This window comes from Hypanus sabinus, chromosome 9 (assembly GCF_030144855.1).
Source record: "Hypanus sabinus isolate sHypSab1 chromosome 9, sHypSab1.hap1, whole genome shotgun sequence".
In the NCBI taxonomy this organism is placed as follows: Eukaryota; Metazoa; Chordata; class Chondrichthyes; order Myliobatiformes; family Dasyatidae; genus Hypanus; species Hypanus sabinus.
Window position 1 is genome coordinate 129,245,999 of NC_082714.1, and position 18,698 is coordinate 129,264,696.

General features: G+C 36.7%; 1 protein-coding gene across 1 annotated transcript in view; it reads left to right on the forward strand.

The window, feature by feature from the left end:
- Positions 1 to 610: 610 nt before the first annotated feature.
- Positions 611 to 18,698, forward strand: part of LOC132399800 (serine incorporator 1-like) — a 30,830-nt gene continuing 12,742 nt past the window's right edge. Inside the window, exons 1-4 of the mRNA XM_059980557.1 lie at positions 611 to 776; positions 5,647 to 5,808; positions 9,937 to 10,130; positions 10,811 to 10,890. Coding sequence (XP_059836540.1) covers positions 738 to 776; positions 5,647 to 5,808; positions 9,937 to 10,130; positions 10,811 to 10,890 — 475 coding nt within the window. The 5' untranslated portion in view covers positions 611 to 737. The remainder of the gene's footprint in view (positions 777 to 5,646; positions 5,809 to 9,936; positions 10,131 to 10,810; positions 10,891 to 18,698) is intronic.

Below are 18,698 nucleotides of genomic sequence, written 5' to 3' on the forward strand. Positions count from 1 at the left end.
GTGAGTGTGTGTGTGTGTGTATGTGGTGTGTGTGTGTGTGAGTGTGAGTGTGTATGTGGTGTGTGTGTGTGTATGTGGTGTGTGTGTGAGTGTGAGTGTGTGTGTGTGTGTATGAGATGTGTGTGAGTGTGTGTGTGTGTGTATGTGGTGTGTGTGAGTGTGTGTGTGTGTATGTGGTGTGTGTGTGTGTATGTGGTGTGTGTGTGTGAGTGTGTATGTGTGTGTGTTTTTCAACATCTACAGGTTTTCTCTTGCTTTTGAATATTGTTTTCCTCCCAGCGAAAGACGTTGAAGCACAGACTCCCAACCGTGCATCTCTTACAACACTGCTCACCAAAACATGCCAGTGTCCTTTTTTTTAAAATTATTCCCCTGTTAAGCGAAACAAGCGATTGCAGTAACCGGCATCTGGAGCAAAAGTACACAATCTCAGCTGGTCGAGCAGTATCTGTGGAGACAGAGGAATGGATCACGGCCAGACCCTGATGCCAGCTCCTCCAACCAAAGCACCGGGAAAAACACGCTTTACCTCCCGCAGACGCTGCTCGGCCACTCCGGACCAAGCATTTTGTCCTCTGTCAATCAAAACGTGCGGCGGCGTCACGTCGACGCGATGACATCAGGACAGACGCCCCTTTGTCCGCTGCCGGGTAACGCGGTTGTAATTTGGGGAGGTGCTTGTGGTGGACTTGCCGGCGGAGGGGGGCTTCGGTTGGGATCCTCTCCACTGCTGGAAGATGGGCGCCGTTTTAGCTGTGTGCTCCCTGGGCAGCTTGGTAAGGAGGAAATGCGACGGGCCGTACCCCTCAGGGCTGGTTAGGCCTGGTCACGTCTCTCACGGTCCGCTGTATTTACTGTGGGCCACGGCCTGATGTTTACTCGCTCACGCTGTTGTGTTTGAAGGCGTCCAAAAGTTGAAGCCGTCGTCATTAATTCCGCATCTCCCTTTTGGAAGAATGTGCAGCTGCGAGGTAGCTTCGCTTGCAGTCTAACTCCAGAATTGGAGGGTGTCATCTGAAAACTTCTGAGTAGGGGCTACCTTCCCAAAGAGCGTTTTATTGTGTTTAAAAAGATTCTGTTAAGGGTTTATAGTTTACCGTTATCTTTCACGTGCATAGTCTAAAAAAAGTCAAGTAAAAAATTGTTAAATGTTATTTCGTTTCAAAGACTTAATGTTTGAATGATTGTATCTAATTTTGTGTTATGAACGGAGTTTTCATAGTTACGTAGAGATGATTAATACAGAAGCAGCCCTCCACTCTCTATGAGCATGCGGACGACTTGTTCCGTTTACACTAATCCCATTTGCCCACATTAGGTCCATATCCTTTTGCATCTTGTCCGTTCAAGTGACTGTCTAAATGTCTTAAGCGTTGCGACCGTGTTCATTTCCATCGCCACCTCTCTGTTGAGAAAACCATCATGTCCTCTTTAAACCCTTCTCTCTCACTGCAAACCTATGGCCATATACTTTTGTGAGTATCTACCTATGTGTTTCTTATTGTATAAGGTGACCTTTGTCTCCTTTGCTCCAAGGAAAACAAGTCCTCAGGGAAAATATTTCCTCGTAACTAAAGACTTTCAATCCAGGAAGCAATCTGGCAGATAGCCTCTCTCCTATACAACTACATCCTTCCTAGAATATGGTGACCAGAACTGTATACGTTATTCCTTGTGCAGTACCAATTGATGAAAGACAAAGTGCTGGAGAAGGGGGGGGGGGGGGGGGAATCTCACAGGAGAGGACAGAGGCCAAGGGAGAAACAAGAGGAGGAGCACTTAGTACAATTGCCATAGAATGGCTTAACTTTAGTATTCCATGAAGGCCAGCATGCCATATGTCTCCTTCACCACCCATCTACCTGTAATGCCACTTTTAGGGAACTACAGATTTGAAACACGAGGTCTCTGTCTATCAACATTCCTTAGTGCCTTGCTATTTATATATATATATATATACATAATATTCCTCTCTTTGACTTCCCAAATTGCAACACCTTGTACTTATTGAGATTAAATTTCATCTGCCAACACTTTATTCAACTTTCTATACAATCTATGTATGTTTGGAAGACAATTCAAGGTGAGGCAACACTTCACCTGTGAATCTATTGGGGTCATTTATTGTATCTGGTCTGGGCTTCTGTATATTGGTGAGACCCAACGTAGATTAGTAGACTGCTTTGCCAAGCACCTATGCTCTGTCTGCCAGGAAAAGTGGGCTCTCCTGGTGGCCACCCATTTCAATTCTACTTCCCATAATTGACATGTCAGTTCATGGCCTCCTCTACTGCAGTGATGAGGCCACACTCAGGTTGGAGGAGTAACACATTTTATTCTGTCTGGGTAGCCTCCAGTCTGATGGCATGAATGTTGATTTCTCGAAGTTCAATTAATTGCCCCACCACTCTTCACTATTCCCCATTCCACCCTCATCTTATTTTCTTACCTGTTCATCACCTCTCTCTAGTGCTCCTCCCCCTTCTTTCTCCCATGGACTTCTGTCGTCTCCTGTCAGATCCCCTCCTTTGCCTTTCATCAATCGACTTCCCTGCTCTTTACTTTACCCCTCCCCCTCCTAGTTTTACTTTCACATATTACTCTGTATGTCTTCCTCTCCTCCCACTACCTCCATACTCTGATTTCTAATCTCTTTTTTTCTGAAAGAGCTGGTGCTCCATGATCCACTTATACCTTTCCAAATGTAAATAAATCCTATGGCTAGAGTTTTCTCCAGTAATTTCCCTACCGCTTTTATAAAGAAAAAAAGAATCCTGAAGAAGGGTCTCAGCCTGAAATGTCAACTGTTTACACTTTTCCAAAGAATGTGCCTGGCCTGCTGGGTTTGTCCAACATTTTGTGTGTAATACTTTGATTTCCAGCATCTATAGATTTTCTTTTGTTTGTTTTTGGAAGATGTTCCTTGCTGCCCACTACACCAGTAATTCTCATGCAATCTACAAGCTTATGGACCATTCCTTTTACAGTCAGATCCACATTGTTGAAATATATCACAAACAACATGTATCCCAGCATTGATCTCTGTTGTACATAACTGGTCTCATACCTCTGATCAGAAAAGTAATCCTCCACCAGCACTCCCAGCCTCTCATCACCAAGCCAATTTTGGATCTACATGGTCATCCTGCATTAGATCCCATTGTGCCTTCACCTTTTGCACTAGCCTGCCAGGTGGAACCTTGTCAGATGCCTTACAAAAGTCCATGTAGACAACATCTGTCATCATGTCTTCATTAGCTTTCTTAGTTACCTCTTGCACAGCCATGCTGGTGCTCCATGATCCACTTATGCCTTTCCAAATGTAAATAAATCCTATGGCTAGAGTTTTCTCCAGTAATTTCCCTACCGCTTTTATAAAGCTCAGTCTTTGTGAAGTGCATATTAAATTAAAACCCTTTGCAGTGAAAGTTCTTTAAATGACTTAATTAGGGAAGACATGTGTTAGCTGTGTACGTTTTGTGTTCATAAATGTTTCTAGTGTTGAAGAAACTGAAACTGAAACAATAGTAGTTACTGCTCATGTATTTCCATGTACAGAGTTTTAAATAGTAATTTCATGTTTTAAACAATTGTGTTCAGTACCATGTTGCCTAGTTGGAATAATTTCCCCAACCAATATTATTAATAATTTCTATAACTTTTATTAAAAATGTGAAATTATGTAATAACATTCTTCATCTTGAATTAGTTACGGGATCTTTTACGTTGGTATCAGAGGACATTTTATTTTCTCTTGAAAGAGTACATCAGTAATGTACAGTATTGCAAATTTCAGATTTGCAGATGTTAATTGACACCGTAGTTTCATCTTAATTTTTCTGTTTTATCAGACACTGATAAATTAATTTGATATGATCCTAGCCTGCAGAATGCACTCAAATTTTAACATGCTTGTACATTGATACCTTTTCAATCTTTTGAAAGTGTAAATTTAATAACTTTAAGACTAGAATTGATTAAAATAGCAGATACAGTTGTAGAAAGAAAACATCTGTTGATTATAAGTCTGTGCATAACAGCAGTGTTCCATGTAATTGGATTTTGAGTCTTATGAGTTAACATTGTAGAGCGGTAACATTACGATTTCCTCCGTAAATTGCAACTTTGTAATAGTAATTAACTCTTTAATATTATTATTGGCAGTAATTTTGCAGAAAAATGTACCTATTAATTTTGTTGTTTTTTAATTCTTTTGAATTGAGTGAATGTGTTACCTTGATGTATTGTGGGCAGTAATTATGGCAAAAGATAGCTGGGTAAATTATTAGCCATGCAAATTGAATAGGAAAGACATTTTTTTTGTGGGGAAGTCGGTTGCTGGGGACTTAATTTTAAGATAATGAGAAAAAGATTTGACAGGAGTTAATGTATTTTTCCAAAATGTTGTGATGTATCTCCTGCTTTTCAAAGTAATTGAAACAGAAGCCCTCTTAATAATGCAAAATGCGAATGAGCATTTATTCTGCCATGACATACAAATAACAGACTTGGAGCTGGAATGGAGCTTTATATAGTTCTTTAAATTTTCTCAATTCTGTTTTTGAATTAACTAAGTAAATTCAGTAAAAATATGTTTTAAAATGACAGTTGGAATCTGGTTTCATTCTCAAGTTGCCTAGCTAATATAGCCATTTGGACTGACTCTGAATTCATAAGGGTTGATAGATGCAAAATAAAATCTTTCTGTTTGGTGAGCTTTGAATGGCAAAAAAAAGTCTTTTGGTATTGCATTGTGGAAATTGAAGCAAACAAGAGTTAAAATATGTGCTAACCAAAGAGAGCATCTTTTCACAATGTGAAAGCTCACTAAGGCAACAAGTCAAGATGATAAGCTGACAGACAGAGTGCAGGCATAGTGTAGTTACTTACCCAGGCTGACATGACCCTTGAAAGTCTGTTGTTCAGCCTTTGTGGGGGAACCAAGGTCAATGAGCAATCTAGGACAAGATAATGAAACAAACGAAGGATCTCTATGGGAACACTTGTAATTGAACAGTTAGTTTACTAATTCTCATGTATTATTGTTCTTTATAATGGACACTTAATTAGTTATTAACACCTGAAATTGGTACTTAACTATGCTAATTATGGGATTCAGAAGTGTACTATGTTTCTATTGGATCAATATTTGTATACAACTAGACAATTTCAGTATAAAGATAGCACTTCTTTGTCCAAATGTCGGAGCAGCGTAGTGACAGAGGCCATGCTGTTTATCCTTTACAAAAGTAAATGAAATGTGATTGATGAAATTGTGTAAGTTGTCAAAGTCTAATTAATTAGTGCTGACAGCATAAGTATCCATTTCATTCACTGTAATGATTTTATTTAAATTCTGTGCAACAAATTTGGCTTATGCTTTGGATGCACCATTGATTTTTTTTTATAACTGCTGGGCCATTGTCATTTTGGAAATGCACAAAATAATTTTCAAATGATTCAATTTGCTGTAGTAGATTTTGAATTTTGAGACTCATATCTCCACATTATGACCCATTTAGTTTTGGGTAAATTGCAAATGCTTATTGGTGAAACTTAAATGCAGAATTATTGTTGGACCTTGAATTATTGTGAGAAATTATTCTCTCTAGACAAATCAATGTCTTTTTGTAATATTCCCTATAGGTATCATGTCTGTGCAGCAGTGCTCCTTGTTTGTTATGCAGCTGTTGCCCCAATTCCAAAAATTCTACGGTAACTAGATTGATCTATGCATTCATGTTGCTTCTGGGAACTTTTGTGGCTTGTATTATGCTGGCTCCAGGAATAGCAATACAACTAAAAAAGGTACGTCTTATATAATTAATCCTTAGTATGTTTAACGTGATGGGAATAGAACTTTCACTTCCCTCAATGCAAATTGTTACTTTTATTTTTTCTAATTTCTCCAAAGAAGTAATTACATTTCCGTTAAGTAGATAAGATATGGAAATCATATTGATCAATTTCTTCCTATCTTCACAATCAGCTTCTAAAATTCTTCGATTTCTTTGATTTACAACATGTACATTGGCTTGTATTATGGTTCTTCAGTTATTTCATTTCAGATAAGTTAAATACAGTATAGACCATAAGATACTGGAGCAGAATTAGGCCATTTGGCCCATCAAGTTTGCTCTGTCATTTCATCATGGCTTATCCATTTCCCTCTAAGCCCCCGTCTCCTGTCTTCTCTCCGTATCTCCTCGTTCCCTGACTAAATAAGAATCTATCAACCTCTGAATGAAATATACCCAGTGACTTTTCCTCCGCTTCTGTTTGCAGCAACAGATTTCACAGATGCATCACTGTCTGGCTAAAGAAATTCCTTCTCATCTCTATTTTACATGGACATCCCTCCATTCTGAGGCTGTGTCCTCTGGTCTTAGACAAGCCACCACAAGATACATCCCCTCCATATCCACTCTGTTGAGGCCTTTCAATAGAGGGGTTGCAATGAGATCCCCTCTCATTCTTCTGAATTCCAGTGAGTATAGGTCCAGAGCCACCAGACGCTTCTCGTATGATAAGCCTTTCAAGCCCAGAATCATTTTTATGAACCTCCTTTGAACCCTTTCTAATCTCAGCACATTCTTTATTAGATAAGGCACCCAAAACTGGTCACAGTACTCCAGGTGTGGCCTTATAAAGCTTCAACATTACATCCTTGCTTTTATATTCTAGTCCTCTCAATGAATGCTAACATTGCATTTCCCTTCCTCATTACCAACTCAACCTGCAAATTAACATTTATGAAATCCTGCATGAGGACTCCCAAGTCCCTTTACAGCTCATATTTTTGAATTTTTTCTCCATTTAGTAAATGGTCTGTGCTTTTATTTCTTCTACTAAAGTGCATGTCCATACACTTCCCGTCACTGTATTCCATCTGCTGCTACTTTGCCCATTTTCCTAATCTGTCTGTGTCCTTCTGTAGTTTCTCTGCTTCCTCAATATTACCTGCCCCTCCACCTATCTTCTATTCATTTACAAACTTAGCCAGAAAGCAGTTTTTTCCATCATCCAAATCATTGACATTTAACATAAAAGGAAGTGGTCCCAGCACAGACCCCTGTGGAACACCACTAATCACCAGCAGCCAACTAGAAAAGGCTCCCTTTATTCCTTCTCTTTACCTTTTGCCAATTAGCCAATACTCTATCTGTGCTAGGTTCTTTTCTGTAATACCATGGGCTCTTGTCAAGTAGCTTCATGTATCGCATCTTGTCATCCGGTTCTCCTTTGTCTATCCTGCTTGTTATTTCTTTAAAAAATTCCAACAGATTTGTCAGGGAGGATTTTCCCTTGAAACCATGCTGACTACAGCCTCCATGTGCCTCCAAGTACCCTGAAACCACATTCTTAAAAACTGAATCTAATGTCTTCCCAACCACTGAGGTCAGACTAACTGGCCTATAACCTCCTTCCTTCTGTCTCTTCCTTTTTGAAGAGTGGAGTGACATTTGGAATTTCCCAGTCCTCCAGAACTATGCTGGAACCTATTGAAATATATTTGTAGATCAACGGGTAATTCTGTGAACTAATATAATTCATTTATGTAAATCCATAAATTCATTTATGCAAAACCATAAATTTAGTTCTGAAAAACAGTTTAGCAATTTCATAACAGATCTTCAGTGGGATTAACTCTGTGGGAAGACCACCAATGATAATAATTGTTAAAATTAGAAGGAAGTGGGAAGTGTCTCGTTTTCTTCAAGCTTGGAAAAAACAATGAATATATCTGACTGTGGTTTAGAATTCATCTAATTTCAACAACATACTTATTGTTATCTGGAAAAACACATGTTTCCCACACCTCTGGAAACTGATATTGAGTGACAAGGAATGTTGCCATCAAGCATGATTTTTCCTTGACTATTTGGTTTACAAAATTACCACATGAGTAAATATTAATTTCGGTAAAACAGTTTTAGCCTCTGTTTACTTTTGAAATCTATCCAACTGATGATTATCATTTGTATAAAGAAGTTCTGTATTTTAACACGTCCACATTTCTTATCCCAACAAACAATATGCTGGGTTTCAGCAATTCGTTTCCTGTCACAGAAGCTGTTTCACCTGCTGAGTTCTACTAGCAAATTATTTTTTGCTCCAGATTCCAGTGTTTGCAATCTCTTTTGTCTCCTCATTTCTTACTCTTTGGTTGAACTTGTAATCCCATTTTCACATCCTGTGATGAATCACAATAAAGGTTGCAGCATTTTAGGAAGAATAGTGCATAGAGGATGTAGTTTTTAATTGGTGCTGCTTCATGTAAAGTATGAATATGACTGGAGAGTTTGACATATAGCAGGAAAGCTGGATGTGATTTGATAGGTGATAGTGTAATCAAGGATATAGGGAAACAAGGGAATTTTAAGGTTTGTAAAGTCAAAGGTACCCTTTTTAAGGGTAGGCTGATATTGGTGGATTCAAGAATATCTGCAACCTTCAAACTTCCTATAATATACATTCAGTGGCCACTTTATTTGGTATAGGAATGTATGATAGGTTCAAAAGGTACGTTTAATGTCAGAGAAATGTATACAATATATATCTTGAAATTCTTTTTCTTCACAAACATCCACTTAAGCAGAGGAATGCCCCAAAGAATGAATGACAGTTAAATGCTAGAACCTGAAAGTTCCCCCAGCTCCCCTCCCCACACATAAGCAGCAGCAAAGCAATGAACCCCACCCCACCAGCACCCTCCACTGAGCACTCAAGTGTGCAGCAATAAAGACAGACTTGCAGTACCTCAAAGACTACTCGTTCACCTGGTAATTCTCTTCCCCCTAATAAGGGAAAAAGAAGTGTCCCTGTATCACAGTGAGAGGGGAGACATAACAAACAACTTTCTGATATATGGTGTTAAAAAATCTGTTGCGTCACTTTTTCCGAGCTCTGCAACCAGAGAATTGATCTGGGAAAGGCTCAGGTCTCTGGACACAGAGCCGCCAGCTAACCTGCTGCTTCTGATGTTCTGTGTTCTTCCATAATGCCTCAAGGATACCAGCCTTGAATCAGCCCGTCTCCAGAGTCATGCAAATCCAGCACCCTGAAGGCGTGCTACTCTTCCAGGCCACGTCCTTGGGATATAAAAAAGTGGCCGGTCGTGAGGCCGTGAGAGAGGGTCCCATTCCTGCAAAGAACCAAAGCCAGAGTCTTCAAAAGAACCTTGAAAGGGAAAAAAGAGATATCAAAGATAGAATTAGAGTTGTTTCCAAAGATGCAAGAGTTGCTGTTTAGTGCCATCTTGACTTTGCTCTGCCCTCCGTTTCTAATAATGGGCAACTGAGTGTTTGCTCATGGTTTTTGGCTGCTGTAACAGATCTATTTCAAGGTGTAAGGTGTTGTGTGTTCAGAGATGCTCTTCTGTACACCACTGATGTAATGCATAGCTATTTGAGTTACTGTCACCTTCCCATCGGCTTCAATCATTTTGGCCATTATCCTACCTCTCATTAATCAGGTGTTTATGCCTTCAGTGCTGCCACTTGCTGGTTATTTCTTTCCTGGTTGTCCTCATTTTGTGCAAACCTGCCTTCTGCTTACTCAAGAAAAACAAGGAACGAAAGATCACTAAAATTAAATAACAAAAACAAAGAAAGAAACTAAGAAGAAAATCTATTACATGCAGGTTTCATTGACAAAGGATTAATAATTATTACATGAAACAATTTAGGGCATCACACTCTGGTTTAATATCACTGGCATATGTTATTTTGGAATAGCAATACATTGCAATGCACACATTAAGTTAGTGCAAATTGAAAGCAAAAATAGAGGAAAAAATAGTGTGAATTCATTGTGCATTCAGAAATCTGATGGTAGTGGGTCATAACAAAACTGAGTGAGTGGCTCGTGCAATAAAAAAATGTGGCAAAGCATTTGATCTGTTGTAATTCATGAATTAATTATTTTTCCCAATAGATTCCAGGGTTTTGTGAAGATGGCTTTGGTACTCAGCTTCCAAATGTTCACGGGGTTGTGAACTGTGATGTACTAGCTAGTTACAAGTCAGTTTATCGTATCTGCTTTGGATTTGCTGTCTTCTTCTTTCTCTTCTCTGTGCTTTTGATCAATGTGAAAACGAGCAGAGATCCCAGAGCTGCAGTACATAACGGGTAAGTGCTGAAAGTTATATTATTGGTTTACGATTTAGAAGTAAAATAAAGTAGTTAAAGTTTTTAAAAATCTTGAATCATTTTTTGTTATTGTTTTCACTGATTCTATTTCTAGTCTTGCCTAATCCGTAGTAATATTATAACATTGTTCTGATGTAGATTGACAGGAAGGTTCATGTATTTATTAATGAAAATTGTTTTTTAAAAAAAGTTGTTCCTGGTTAAGTGTGTGAAGTGTTCTTGAATGTTTTGAAGAGCATTCAGGAGTGCTGTTAGTGTTAACCAGACTTGATGGAGACAGGCTGTCTGGATAGTGGAAGTTGGGCAAGGTGTGCTGTGTTACTTTTAGCAAAATGTGACAGATTCATGACATGATTCAGTGGGGTGGTAGTAGGTGAGAAATTCATTTACCTGCCTATAGATCATCTCTGTCTTGGGCTGTCAATTTTACCATGTTGGTAAGTCCTGGAGCTTCTTGGTTATCCTTTCTCCATTGGATTTGAAAGTGGTCATGTTGAGTTTAATGCTTTTAAACACCTACAATCTCATCTTACTCCAAACTCCTTCCCCCCTCCCCCCCCACTGTTTTTCAGAGCTGTATTTGTGTTTATTTTCATGGTGTATCTGGAAAATTTGAAGTTATTCTACTAGCCAATTTTACTTGATTTTGCTTTTGACAGATTCTGGTTCTTCAAAGTAGCTGGCACTATAGCTATTATAGTAGGAGCCTTTTATATCCCTGAAGGACCTTTTACAAAAGGTAAAGAGCACTCTTGGTGAAAAATATACTAGTTATTTATACTTTATTAAGTCGGTTGTTAAGATAAATAAAATAATGTCTTACATTAAGAGTGAAGTTTTAACTTAAAGGCTTTATATTACAATTAATTATAATGAATTAAGATATAATTTCTGATGAGTTCAAAGATGTATTTGTTCATTGTTTAGAACCACTAAACAATAGAATCATAGAGTTGTGTAGCAGTGAACTGCGACTATGGCGACCTTCATATCTATATTAATCCACTTACCTGCACTAATTCTATATCCCTCTATGCTCTACTCATTCATGCACCTATTAAGTTGCCTTTAAAATTTGTAACTGTTTCTGCTACCATCACCTCTGGCAGGTCAATCCAGGTGCCAAATACTTTGTGTGAAAAAGATTATCCCTCAGCTTCCCTGTTAAATCATCCGCCTCTCACTTTATACCAATGGCCTTTAGTTTCAGGTGCTTCTGCCAAAGGCAGCAGATTCTGAGTACTTACCCTTTCTATGTTTCTCATAATTTTACATATTTATAATGATTCCTGTATTGGAAGGAGCGTTCTTATTTATGTCAGATTAGTGGATTTGATGAGTTCCATTAGAAGTCTGAGTGCAAAATAATTGCACATTTTCCAATCTGTCAGTAGTTTTCTTTACACATTTGCAGCCTTTTTCTCCCTTCGCTCCTTACACTCAGTAGAAAGAACTGGAATATTTAAATTCATTTGTGGTGTTCCACCCCTATAATTCAAAAAATTCTGAACGTTTGTAGCTAGCTATTTAGAGCTTATGTACATCAGCTCATCTTTCTTTCTTTCTAAATCTTTTTATTAATATTAGTAATATGGACAGAATACAGATGATATATTGATAAAGAAATTACCAACATACACATTCCATTACATATGAAAAAAAAACATACATAATAGTTACAATATAAATGAGTTTACCAAGACATAAGCCATAAGATATATGTATGGACATAGCAAATCTAAATATTTCATAATGTATAATATAAAAAAAACAGAAAAAAGAAAGAAAAAAAAACAAAAAAAAATTTATATAATGCAGAACTAGCTAATCTAATCTAATAACTATAACTAATAAGTAATATAAAAGAAAAAAAACAAAAGAGAAGGAAAAAAAAAAGCAGGCTGTTTATAATATCTCACAAAAATAAGTATTCATCAATGCCGTCACTTCCGGTCCTCTCAAAATACATAAGCTGAAAGCTGGGAAATCAAATGAACTTGGCACAGGGTCATATTACATCATATGAAAATGTTGAATAAATGGTCTCCATAACTTTTCAAATTTAATAGAAGTCTCAAAAGTACCACTTCTAATTTTTTCTAAATTTAAACATAACATAGTTTGAGAGAACCAATTAAATACAGTGGGAGGATCAATTTCTTTCCAATTCAACAATATAGATCTTCTAGCCATCAGAGTTAGAAATGCAATCATTCGACGGGCTGAAGAAGATAAATGCTGTGAATCTAACATTGGTAAACCAAAAATTGCGGTAATAGGATGAGGTTGTAAATCAATATTCAAAACCGCAGAAATAATATCAAAAATATCTTTCCAATATTTCTCCAAAAATGAACACGACCAAAACATGTGAGTTAAAGACGCAATTTCAGAATGACATCTATCACAAATAGGACTTATATGAGAGTAAAAATGAGCTAATTTATCCTTGGACATATGGGTCCTATGCACAACCTTAAATTGTATTAGTGAATGTTTGGCACATAACGATGATGTATTAACTAATTGAAGAATTCTATCCCAATTCTCACTAGAAATACTAAAACTAAGCTCTCTTTCCCAATCCTGTTTAGTCTTATAAAGGGACTCTGAACGTATCTTCATAATTATATTATAAAGTTTTGAAATAAGCCCTTTTTGAAAAGGGTCTAATTCAAATAAACTCTCCAAAGTATCTGAAGGCACAAAATTTGGAAATGTAGAGAGTACAGAACTTAAAAAATGTCTAATCTGTAAATATCTAAAAAAAATGAAATCTCGGCAAGTTATATTTGTTGGATAATTGTTCAAAAGACATGAAACAATTATCTAAAAATAAATCAGAAAATCTTAGTAATCCCTTAGTTTTCCAAGCTGAATAAGCTTGATCTATAATGGAAGGGTGAAAAAAACAATTAGATACAATAGGACTATTTAAAACGAATTGAGTCAACCCAAAAAATCTCCGAAATTGAAACCATATACGCAATGTATGTTTAACTATCGGGTTGTCAATTTGTTTCGGCAATTTAGAAAGAGCAAAAGGGAGAGAAGTCCCTAAAATAGAACCCAAAGCATAAGCTGATACCGATTTAGTTTCTAAACTCACCCAACAAGGGCCAAAAGATCCACCCCCATCTTTCAACCAACATAACAAATATCTAATATTAACTGCCCAATAGTAAAATCTGAAATTAGGTAATGCTAACCCGCCTTCCTTTTTTGTCTTCTGTAAATATGTTTTACCTAACCTGGGATTTTTGTACTGCCATATATATGAAGAAATTTTAGAGTCAACATTAGTAAAAAAAGATTTCGGGATAAAAATTGGTATCGCTTGAAAAATATATAAAAACTTAGGTAAAAAAACCATCTTAATAGCATTAATCCTACCTATTAGGGATAGAGACAAAGGTGACCACTTAGTAAACAAACCTTTAATCTGATCAATTAAGGGTAAAAAATTAAATCTAAATAAATCTTTATGGTTTTTTGTGATTTTGATCCCTAAATAAGTAAAAGAGTCATTAACTAATTTAAAGGGTAAATTTCCATAAATTGGGACCCGTTTATTCAATGGAAACAATTCACTTTTATTAAGATTTAACCTATACCCAGAAAACTCACTAAATTGAGCCAATAATGATAAAACTGCTGGAATGAATTTCTCCGGGTTAGAAATGAATAGTAATAAATCATCTGCATACAAAGATAACTTATGAATATCTGTCCCACGATTAATACCCAAAATATCCTGTGATTGTCTGATGGCAATTGCCAAAGGTTCTAAGGCAATGTTAAATGGTAATGGACTAAGAGGACATCCCTGTCTAGTGCCCCGAAATAGGCGAAAAAAGGGAGATCTTTGATTATTGGTAACCACTGAGGCTACCGGAGTATGATAAATCAATTTAATCCATGATATAAATATCGGACTAAAATTAAACTTCTCCAACACATTAAATAAGTAAGGCCATTCAACTCTGTCAAATGCTTTCTCCGCATCTAATGAAATCACGCATTCTGAAGTATCATGTGAGGGAGTATAAACAATATTCAACAATCTCCTAATGTTAAAAAAAGAATAACGATTTTTAATAAAGCCAGTTTGATCATCTGAAATAATTTTGGGTAATACCTTCTCCAATCTAGATGCCAGTAACTTAGAAAAAATCTTGGAGTCTACATTCAATAAAGATATAGGTCTATAAGAAGCACAATTAGTAGGGTCTTTATCTTTCTTCAATATTAGAGAAATGGAAGCTCTATAAAAAGATTGTGGCAAATTCCCTAATCTAATGGCCTCCTCAAAAACCTTACCTAACCAAGGGGAAAGAGTAGCGGAAAAAAATTTAAAAAATTCAACTGTATAACCATCTGGACCCGGTGCTTTCCCAGAATTCATTGAGGAAATAGCCCCCTTAATTTCTACATCCGTAATAGGAGTATCCAATATCAAAAGATCATCAGATGATAACCTTGGAAAATTTAATTTTCCAAGAAAATCAGACATGGTATTATAATCTTGAAGAAATTCAGATTGATACAGGGAGGTATAGAAATCTTGAAATGCCTTATTTATCTCATCATGATTAACGGTCAGATTTCCATTCTGCTGACCAATCTTAGTGATTTGACGTTTAACCAGAGCATTCTTCAATTGACTAGCTAACAGTTTACCAGATTTATCACTATGTATATAAAAATCAGATTTAGTTTTCATTAATTGATTTTCAATCGAGGATGTAAGTAATAAACTATGTTCCATTTGAAGTTCAACCCTTTGTTTATAAAGCTCCTTACTAGGAGCAATCGAATATTTCTTATCAATCTCTTTAATTTTATCAACCAATAAAAGAGTTTCCATCTTGATACGTTTCCTCAAACCAACAGAATAAGAAATAATCTGTCCACGTACATAAGCTTTAAAAGTGTCCCAAAGTGTTCCGCAGGAAATATCATCTGTAGAATTAGTTGAGAAGAAGAAGTCGATCTGCTCCTCCATAAATTTTATAAAGTCAGAGTCTTGCAACAAGGTAGAGTCAAATCGCCATTGTCTAGCATTAGAAGCTGTATCCGTAAATTTCATAGAAAGTAATAACGGAGCATGATCAGAGATAGCTATAATATCATAGTTACAACCGATTACCAATGGAATAAAACAAGAGTCTACAAAAAAATAATGAATTCTTGAATAAGAGTGATAAACATGTGAGAAAAAAGAAAACTCTTTGTCATTAGGATACCGGAATCTCCAAATATCAAAAACTCCATTGTCAGTCAAAAAAGAGTTAATACAAGTGGCCGACTTATTAGGTAAAGTCTGAATAGATAAAGATTTATCCATCAGAGGATTTAAACAACAATTAAAGTCACCACCCATTATTAACTTATATTCGTTTAGATTGGGTAAAGGAGTAAATAAAGACTTAAAAAAGTCAGGACAATCCACATTTGGAGCATAAACATTAACCAAAGCAACCTTTTTATTACAAAGTAAACCCGTAAATAACAAAAATCTGCCATTCGGATCCGAAAAAATATCATGTTGAACAAATGAAATAGAGGAGTCAATAAAAATTGAAACTCCTTTTACTTTAGCATTCGAATTTGCGTGATACTGTTGACCCCGCCAAAATCTAAAAAAACGAAATTTGTCCTCCCTCCTCACATGAGTTTCTTGTACAAAAATGATATGAGCATTAAGTCTTTGGAATACTTTGAAAATCTTCTTTCGTTTAATTGGATGATTTAAACCATTAGTATTCCAAGACACAAAATTAGTGGTCTGAGCCATAATTCTATAATCAACCCTTTGGTATAGAAAGGGTTAACCAACTTATAAACTCATGCACCCGGAAGAGGAACAAAAGTAGTGAGAAGACCCGGAAGTGACGACAACACAGACATATTTGAAATTCAAAAACAGCCCGAATAAAAAAAACTAACACAAACTGGTACAAAAAAAATAGAATTAGAAAACAGACCATCCCCCCACCCCCCGAGAAAAAGCCAAAATATGACTTAAAAAGAGAAAAAGTAAGACTAATCCTACCCCCATGTCAGCTGAAGAACACTCCATATAAAAAGGATATATATAAAAGAATCACCCCAACTTTAAAAATAAAATCACTATAATAAAAACCATATTTCTAAGTATAGTTAGTTGTAAAAAGAATAAAAATATAATCACTAAAAAACAATTATAACTCGGGCTCTGGCCCAGACAAAACAAAAAATATTTAAGCTAAGATAAGCGATGCATTGTACGGAAGAAACGCGAAAAATATAAACATAATACCATCTTAAGCAAAACCAAAAATCTTTTCCAAAAAACCACCATCTAAATCAAGGAAAAATTTACCTTCAAAGAATTAAAAACATACCTTCGAAGAAACAAAGTTAATAGACAAGTATGTAGTTAAATGATTAAAGTGTATAAGGCAAAACAATTAACATGACGCAAACACACTTTAACTTGAGTATAAAGTGTAGGATGAACCTACACCAATAACCAGATTATAATTCTGGTTTAAGAGATCGAGAACCATCTTACACGATCAGAATCATTCATTTATTAAAGACTGGTGTCTGTAACAGTAGGGAAGTTCTCCTCCAGATATTTTCTCGCTTCTGAAGTTGAAAGGAAAACTTGTCGAGGAGCATTCGACGGAGAAATTCGAAGCTTCGCAGGGTATAAAAGCGCAGGTTTCAGATTTTTCTCATAACATTCAGCCGTCAACGGTTTAAAAAGAAGCCTTCTTTTTAAAAGATCTGAACTAAAATCTTCGATCAGGCGGAAGCAAAAATCTTTGATTTTAATCATTCCTACCCGACGAGCTGCTCTTATAACTTGTTCTTTGTCATGTACATAATGGAACCGGACAATTACCCCCGAAGGTTTGTCTGTAACACTCAGTGATCGACGCCAAATTCTATGTGCCCGATCCAATAAAGGGGGGTTATTCGGGAAAATCGTCGGAAACGCTTCTTTTAAAAGTTGAGCAAAATATTTCGAAGGGTCATCTTTTTCTATGCCGTCTGGAAGACCAAGTATACGTAAGTTCTGTCTTCTGGACCGATTCTCAAAATCGTCACTCTTGGCTTTAAGGGCTTCCATCAGCTTAATGGTTGAAATTAAATCCTGTTGCAGTTTTCCAATAGTCAAATCTCGCTTCCGAGCTTCTTCTTGCAGAGACGCAATAAGAGCTTGTTGCTGTTTAATTACTAAATCCGTCTTAACCATGTACTCTTGAAAAGCCTTTATATCTTCTTTAAAAAATTGTTGTAGTTCAGCAAATTTTTTATCCAAAACCTCCATAAACAATTCAAAAGTTAATTGTGTTTGTTGTGTCGGAGCCTGCTTTTTTCCGTTACCATTCGGATTACGTCCGGGATCCCGTCCCTTAGACCTGAGAGACATTTCTGTTTGCATATCTTCAAAAGTTCACAACAAACTCTTGGCAGTAAATCCAAAAAAAAAGAATAAAGAAACTTTTGGTATAGGTAAAAATAAGCTGAATAAGGGTGATCAAAGGTTAAAAAAAGTAAAGGTTATGGAGCGAATCCAAAATGGTACTCACTCCATGAGCGTCTCCAGCTGACTCCCCATCAGCTCATCTGGTATCCTCCCCAATCAGATAAGCAGGTGTATACCAAGCTTTACATAACTAAAATTTATAACTCAAGATTTTAACGTCCTTTATTGTTGATCTTTCTTGTTAACTGCTCTTTTTCACTCCTCTGATGTGTCACCTTGACTTCTTTGATCTATCTATCTCCCCCCCTTCATCTGTCTTTTCGCTTATTGACCCTTTTAATTGATTGTAACATCTATTACTTCTCAATACATATCTGTTAAACTTGCAGATACTTTTTCTTTTTCTTGGTTACGATCTCTGAACTTTCATGACTTCCTGAGCATAAGACCACAATCAGGAAGGACAGGCAGCAACACCTCTGTCATGATTATTGTCAACACTGGCACCCCACAAATTTGCATCCTCCTCCCCCTCCTACACTATTCCCTGTACAGTTATGATGGTGACCAGATTCTACTCGCAATATGCGGATGATGCCGTGTTGTTGGTTGTATTTCAAATAATGAGTCCGAGTACAGGAAGTAGACATGGAGCCATAACAGCAATAACCTTTCCTTCAATGTCAAAACAAAAGAGCTGGTCATTGACTTCAGGAACAGTGAGGATGCATTTGGTGTTGGGGTCGATAGTTTCAGGTTTCTAAGAGTGAACATCACCAATACCCTGTTCTGGTTCAACCACATTGATGCCATGGTCAAAAAAATCTTACCAGCACCTATCCTTTCTCAGGAGGTTTAAGAAATCTAGTATTCCATTTGACCCTCCCCGATTTTGTTTTTTAATTGATTCATCATAGAAAGCATCCTCTTCGAATGCATTACTGTGTGGTATGGCAGCTGCTCTGCTCATGAGTGCAATAAACCGTAGAAAATTATGGACACAACTCAGCACATCACGAAAACCAGCCTCCCCACTGTGGATTTTGTCTAGTTTTCTTGCTGTCTTG